The following is a 6,971-nucleotide window of genomic DNA, read 5'->3' as shown; positions in this document are numbered from 1 at the left end:
AAGTGACCATTTTATCTTTATTGAGAGCCCAGCCATCAGTTCTATACATTTACCGGGGATCCTTTCTAATTATTGTATTATTTTAATTTATTCGATTTTACGCGTCCGGAACACTCCCCCCGTGCAGCTAGTCTGTACTATTTTCCTGCTGGGCGCGTTGTTCCTCTTCCTTCATTAGTACGGCGATCTTCACCGCTGGTCTGGTGTAGGTGCCGTTGGTGGTCCGCACCTCGACGACTCGTACTTGTCCGTCAGCTGCTGGTTCTGCACGGGTGACTCTGCCGCGAGGCCAAGAATTCCGCGGCAGATTTGGGTCCATGATGAGCGCGAGGTCCCCGACCTGTATTGGAGGCGCGGGCTCGCGCCATTTCTTCCTGTGCGCCAAGGTGGGAAGATACTCCTTCAGCCATCGGCGCCAAAACATGTCGGCCATTTTCTGGGCGATCCTCCATTGCTTATGAAGGCAGGCCCCTTCTTCCTTTTTGTTATAATATGCCAGAGTTGGCTGTGTATTGGCTGACCCGAGCAAGAAGTGGTTCGGGGTCAGCGGTGCTTCGTCGTTGGGCTTGGTTGACACATGCGTGAGCGGGTGATTGTTCACGGTGTACTCTGCTTCAGCCAATATGGTTTTGAGGGTCTCCTCTCTTGGAGCCTGCTCGTTGAGGGTTGCGTGGAGGGCTCGTTTTACAGATCTCACGAGTCTTTCCCACGCTCCCCCCATATGAGGTGATGAGGGCGGAATGAATTTCCACTCAATTTTGCGAACTGTAAGTTCGGCGAGCATTCTGGGGTCCGCCAGGAGCTCGTCTACGGCCTGTTTCAGCTCTTTGTCCGCTCCCCTGAAGTTGGTAGCGTTGTCCGAGTATAACGCGTGTGGGCAGCCTCTGCGGGCGGCCATCCTTCTTATGGCCATTATGGCGGAGTCGCTTTCGAGGGACGACGCTAGCTCCAGGTGGATCGCGCGTGTGGTGAGGCAGGTGAACAGTGCCCCATAGCGCTTTTCTTTTCTTCGGCCGTTGGTGATCATCATCGGCCCGAAGAAGTCAAGCCCGCAGTGCGTGAACGGCGGCGTCCTGAAGGCCAGTCGGGCCTCAGGCAGTTGCCCCATCAGCGGGGGTTGGGGCCGGCTGCGCAGCATTTTACACAGCGGGCACCATCGTGTTATCTTCCTCACAGCCCCGCGGAGTCGCAGGATGAGGTAGCTGGCTCTCAGGTCGGCGATCGTCCTCTCGACTCCCGGGTGGCCACCCTTCCGGTGGCTGTGCGTGATCAGCAGCCGGGTGTATGGGCAGGTCCCGTCCATGATAGGCGGCGCGCTGCAGTCCTCTGCGAAGCTCTGTGCCGCTTGGATGCGCGTTCCCATCCGGATGACTCCCTCTTTGTCTAAGAAGGGTGCCGCTGCATGGAGGCGGCTGTGCGGCGGGATAGGCGCCTTTCGTCTCAGGAGCTCCAGCTCTTCTCCGAAAGCCGTCTCCTGGGACCGCTTCAGCAGCATGATTTCTGCGGCCCGTGTTTCTGAGGCGTGAAGTTCAAAGGTCCCCCCTGGGGACGGTAGGGACTCGTGGCGGCGGCATCGTGCGATGAATCGCAGCACCCATGCCGTCGCCCTGACGAGTCGGGTCCACGACGAGAAGCGCTGCACCTGGGGTAGGGCCTCCGTCCGTCTGATGTGGCCCACGAAGTGGCGGGGTTGTTTCCGCTCCAGCGTCTTCTCGTCCGGTTGTTGTAGTAACTTCTTCTCTTTCGGCCAGTCGGCTTCCCCTTTTCTCAGGAAGCCGGGGCCTCCGAACCATAGTCCCGACCTCGCAAGGTCGGGTGGGCCCTTGTCGCGGGTCCCTATGTCGGCTGGGTTGTCCTTGGTGGGGACCCATTTCCAGTCCCGTACGTCTGTGAGCTCGTCAATCTCGCCCAGCCTGTTTGCGACGAACGTGCTGTACCGCAGTGGGTCGGTTCGCAGCCAACACAGGACCGTGCTCGAGTCCGTCCAGAACACGGTTTGGGTGATGAGAGCTCGACTCTCTTTTTTTATGGTGGCGGCCATCCTTGCCGCTAGTAGCGCTGCCTGGAGTTCTAGTCTAGGCACTGACAGAGGCTTTAGGGGGGCCACCTTGCACTTCGCCATTGCGAAACTTGTGGTGTCGGCCCCCACAAAGTATGCCACTGTGCAGCATGCCTGCTCTGACGCGTCGCAGAACACGTGCAGTGTCACGGGTTCTTTCTGCCCTTGCAGCGAGCATCTCGGTATTGTACAGCCGTTCGCTGCCAGCAGGTCGCGCCATTCCAACCACTTTTCGGCGTGGTCCGGTTGCAGCGGTTGGTCCCAACCTGTGTTTGTCCTCCAGATGGCTTGCAGCAATATCTTCGCCCGTATCGTGAGGCACGCAATGAAGCCTACTGGGTCGAAGATACTCATGGCGGCGCTCAACATGCCGCGCTTGGTGGGTCGCTCCGGGATGGCTGCACTTTCGGCTCCGTGCCGAAATATAAATAGGTCGCTCTTGGGATCCCATACGATCCCGAGGACCCGCTCCGTCATTACTTCTTCCCCTATGGTGACTGCTGTATTGGCCCGGTCGTCGGCCTTTACTTCTTCCAGGACATCTGGTTTGTTTGAAGCCCACCCGGTGAGCCGGAACCCGCCATTGCCGAGTACGAGGGTAACATCTCGTACCAGGCTTGCAGCTGTTTCTTCGCTGTCTGTGGCGTCTAGGTAGTCATCCATGTACATATTGTGCTCGATCGCCTCTGCTGCGGCGGGAAATTCTTTCGCGTGTGCTCGTGCGACTGTGTTTCGCACGAATTGCGCGCTGCTGGGTGAGCACTTCGCTCCAAACATCATGGACGCGAAGACAAACGTGTCGGGCTCCTGCCCGTCCTGCGTCCGCCATAGGAACCGCTGCGATAGCTGGTCGGCTTCCCGGATTCTTATCCGCAGGAACATCTCCCGTATGTCGGCCGCGATGGCTACTCGTCCCTCTCTGAAGCGGATCACGTTTCCGAGGAGGGATGAAAGCAGGTCAGGTCCCGTCAGTAGATGGTCGTTCAACGCCGTCCTCTGGAACTGGGCGGCGGCGTCGAACACGACCCTTATCTTGCCAGGCTTGTTGGGGTTTGTCACCGCGAAGTGGGGCAGGTACCATTTGCGCGAATGGTGGGCGTCTACCTCCTCGCGGCTTAGTTTGACGGCGTATCCCTTTTCAATGTAGTCCGCCATCTTGGCGCGATATGCGATCGCCAGTATCGGATCCTTCCGTAGTTTATTTTCCAGGGAGTGCAGCCGCTTCATGGCTGCTTGCCGGTTGCAGGGCAAAGAATCCCCGTCTTTCGCCCACAGTAAACCGGTCTCCCATCGTCCGGATGGTAGTTGTGTGGTTGAGCTGCTCATGAGCTCCGCCGCTCGCACATCTGCGGCGCGGCAACGTTCCAGGGTGGTTACACCTAGCGAGTCAACGGCGAAGCTCTTCTTTACCAGTTCCGCTAAGTCCCTTTCACCCTGGCCGTCTGGGGGTAATTCAAAGGCGGGGTGCACAGCCCCGCCGTAGGTGACGGCTCCTAGGGCCGTCTCGATGGTTAGCCGCCCGTCCTCTTGTAGGACTGGCGGGCCTGTAGATACCATTAGGGTGGCGTAATCAAGACCGATTAACATCTTCGGCTTGATGCCTGGCCCGTGTGTCTTGGTGCTCTTTCGGTTGCGGTGCGGCAGATCCATGACCCGCACCGTCTGTGCCTGGACACCAAATTCTTTGTTTCCTTTAACGAGGATTACGGATACACGCTGTGATTGTAGCGTGTCCGTGTTCCCACTGGCACCGATGAGTCTCAACTCCTCGCAGGCCCCGGTGGCGCCCACTGCACGGGCGACATCCTCCTCGAGGAGAGTTACCGATGAACCCTCGTCTAGTAGTGCGTGGATCTCCATTGACCCACGCGGGCCCTTCAAGGTTACTGGCACTACCTTGAAGGTCACTGGGACTTCCGTTCGCCTTGTCAATAAGACTTGCTCGTTCGGCGTACTGTCCACTCTCTCGCGGTGTAGCGACCGATGATGCCGCCCGTGGCACTCGTCGCACTTCGCCGCTTCACAGGTGGTCGTTTTGTGTCCCGGTTCCAGGCATCCGTAGCACACGAACTTGGCACGCACAATTGTCCACCTCTCCTCTACCGTTTTCCGGAGAAACTTCCGGCATTGTCCGAATGCGTGTCCACTCATGTCGCAGAACAGGCATTTTTTGTCCTGAGTGAGAAACACGTGCCTTTCTTGGGTACGCCTTTTCTCCACTCGGGCGGGTTCCGTGCTGATCCCGATGCAACCCGCATTCGGTATTGCACCGGTCAGTCTCGCTAGCCACAGTGCCAGATCCCTGGGGGTAGCTTTCCTCACGGTATCCGCTCGTGACATAATCCACATCATCCTCTCGACTCGTGGCAGCTTCTGAGTCATCTCGGACAGAAGCTTCGGGGAGGAGAGGTGGCTTCCATCGAGGCCCTCTACGGTCGATACGACGTTTCTTATCGCGACCGCGTAGTCCGTCAGGGCCTCCAGGGATGCGTTGTCGGCCAGTTTAGGGAGTTTTCTTATCCGCTCTAGTACTCTGTCCACGACGATCTCCGGGTGTCCAAAGGCGGCCTCTAACATCTTCACAATGTCCGGCACATTTCGGGGATCTACCAGCAAAGACGACACTGTGGCCTTGGCCCGTCCTGTGAGGGCTCGTTGCAGACGGAGAATGTTCTCCGCGTTTGTAAGGGAGCACATCTGTGTCGATTGATCAAATTGCGCCTTAAATATTCGCCATTCTAGCGGGTCGCCGGAGAATTGCGGTAGATCCCTAGCGCCGGTTTGCCTCGCCATGAACGTGTGCCACTCCGGCGGCTGTCTGTATTTCGTCACAGGCTCGCCGGTGGCACCCGGCGGCATGTATTCCGTGGGTAGCCCCTCTTGTACCCACGCGCTCACCGGGTCACGAAACTCGTAGCCCCCCAGTGGTATAGTACGTGCCGCTACGGGCTCGCCTGGCCCGGCGGCGTAGCGTACGTCGGCGTCCTCCCTTCGGCTGTGTGCGGGTGGCGCCTCATTGTCCCGATGCCGCTCATTGTAGCGGCCTTGTAAATGTGCGTTTGTCGCTCCGGCGTAGGCCGGCTCAGCGGCGTAGGCCGGCTCAGCGGCGTAGGCCGGCTCAGCGGCGTAGCGTGTGTTGGCGGGCTCCTTCATCCTGGAGTCCGTCTCTGCGACCGGGTGCCTCCGTGGCACCCCGTCTCTCACCCGGCCGCTGTCGTAGTGGCTCGGCGGAAATGTGTACGCCGCTCCGGTGTCCTCCGGATCAGCGGCGTAGCGTGTGTTGGCGGCCTCCTTCGTCCTGGAGTCCGCCTCTGCGACCGGGTGCCTCCGTGGCACCCCGTCTCTCACCCGGCCGCTGTCGTAGTGGCTCGGCGGAAGTGTGTACGCCGCTCCGGTGTCCTCCGGATCAGCGGCGTAGCGTGCGGTGGCGGCCTCCCTTGCTCTGAAGGCTGCTTCCGTGTCGGCGACAGGGCGCTTCCATGCGGCCCCGTCTCTCACCCGGCCGCTGTCGTAGTGGCTCGGTGGATGGATGTACGCCGCTCCGGTGTCCTCCGGATCAGCGGCGTAGCGTGTGGTGTGGCGTGCGGCGGCGGCCTCCCTTGTGCTGAAGGCTGCTTCCGCGTCGGTGACAGGGCGCTTCCAAGCGGCCCCGTCTCTCGCCCGGCTGCTGTCGTAGTGGCTCGGCTGCTGGATGTACGCCGCTCCGGTATCCTCCGGATCAGCGGCGTAGCGTGCGGCGTGGCGTGCGGCGGCAGCCTCCCTCGTACTGAGGGCTGCGTCGGTCCTAGACGCGTCTGACGTCAGCGGCAGCGGCTTGTGAGCCGGTTCCGACGTCCCGTGCGATGTGAGGTCCCTCTCGATGGTGGGCGTGAGGGGGGTTGCCATGTCTCGTCTGGCGTCCTCTCTCGCGTTGGCGGCCTTCAGCGCGGCGATGATCTCGTTGAGGCTGCTCACCTGCCTCTCGTGATGCGCCTCGCGTTCCTCCATCTGTCGGCGAAATGTCGCCGATGAGATGGACCGCTCCGAGGGTGCGGATCCCTCGTCCGAGTCCTTTTGTTCCTCCAGAAGTCCTTGATGAGGCTCCTCCTGGCAGTCGTGTGAAGGCCCTGGCTGGGGCTCCTCCTGATGTGCTCGTACAGACCCCGGTTGGGGCTCCTGAAGCTCCTCTTCGTGCTCCGTGCCGGCGTCTCGACGCGTTCCCGAACGCGTCGACACAGGCGATCTGTTGACCGGCATACTGTAGGTGTGTTGTAGACTGGAGACCACTGGCGACGATCCTTAGCTCCGAAGGACCAAATGTAACGTACGCGTTACCACGATGAAAGTTTCGCCGGTTCGTCACCCGCGTCTGCCGCAGTCAAGCTTCCCGGCGTAAGTGGGAAGCCGCCCTCCCAGACAGAGCCAAAGACAAAGTCGGAAGGTAGGAGCACAGCTGCGCCGACCGCAAGTCAACCTCAATAGCCCTGAAAAGGACTTTCCACCCGGTCCAAGTGGTGCAGAGAGGCGAAGGCAGTCAGCAGGCAGAGCGGAGCGAAGAGCGAAGTGCAGGAAGGCGAACAGGACGGAGAACGGAATAAAACACGTGTGAACTGTTCAGAGTTAGGAACTCAACTGATTTAATATTTCCATTTGACCGCCTTATAAAGCGGTGCGCGTCGGGCTCCGTGAGTCGGCCATCCCACCCGCGCCGGCTGCCTCGGAGTGGTGGGGGTAATCTTTCCCCGCCACTCGCTACATGCCGCCGGCCGCAGGTGGCGTAAATACGGGCGCTCAATGCCCGTACGGGCCATTTCGTCGGCAGCCGCGACGCGCGCAACATGACATTTACATAATATATTTTTGTACATTTTATTCATTTTAACCTAGCTATTTTTCCCCGGTAATACTGAGGCCAGGCTCGAAAGTGACCATT

At 59.7% G+C, this 6,971-nt stretch overlaps 1 protein-coding gene across 1 annotated transcript; it reads right to left on the bottom strand.

The window, feature by feature from the left end:
- Nucleotides 1–127: 127 nt before the first annotated feature.
- LOC148273123 (uncharacterized) lies at nt 128–6,295 on the bottom strand. Its single transcript, XM_088239116.1, has 2 exons — nt 5,827–6,295; nt 128–5,226 (listed from the first exon to the last, which is right to left on the bottom strand). The coding sequence occupies exons 1-2, from the start codon at nt 6,293–6,295 to the stop codon at nt 128–130; spliced, it is 5,568 nt and encodes a 1,855-aa protein (XP_088095242.1).
- Nucleotides 6,296–6,971: the final 676 nt, after the last annotated feature.

The sequence above is a fragment of the Micrasema longulum genome, unplaced genomic scaffold (assembly GCF_059751315.1).
Source record: "Micrasema longulum isolate JH-2025_06_02 unplaced genomic scaffold, ASM5975131v1 h1tg002066l, whole genome shotgun sequence".
NCBI classification, from domain to species: Eukaryota; Metazoa; Arthropoda; class Insecta; order Trichoptera; family Brachycentridae; genus Micrasema; species Micrasema longulum.
The sequence above is the reverse complement of the archived record's forward strand: the minus strand, read 5'-3'. Positions and strand labels throughout refer to the sequence as shown.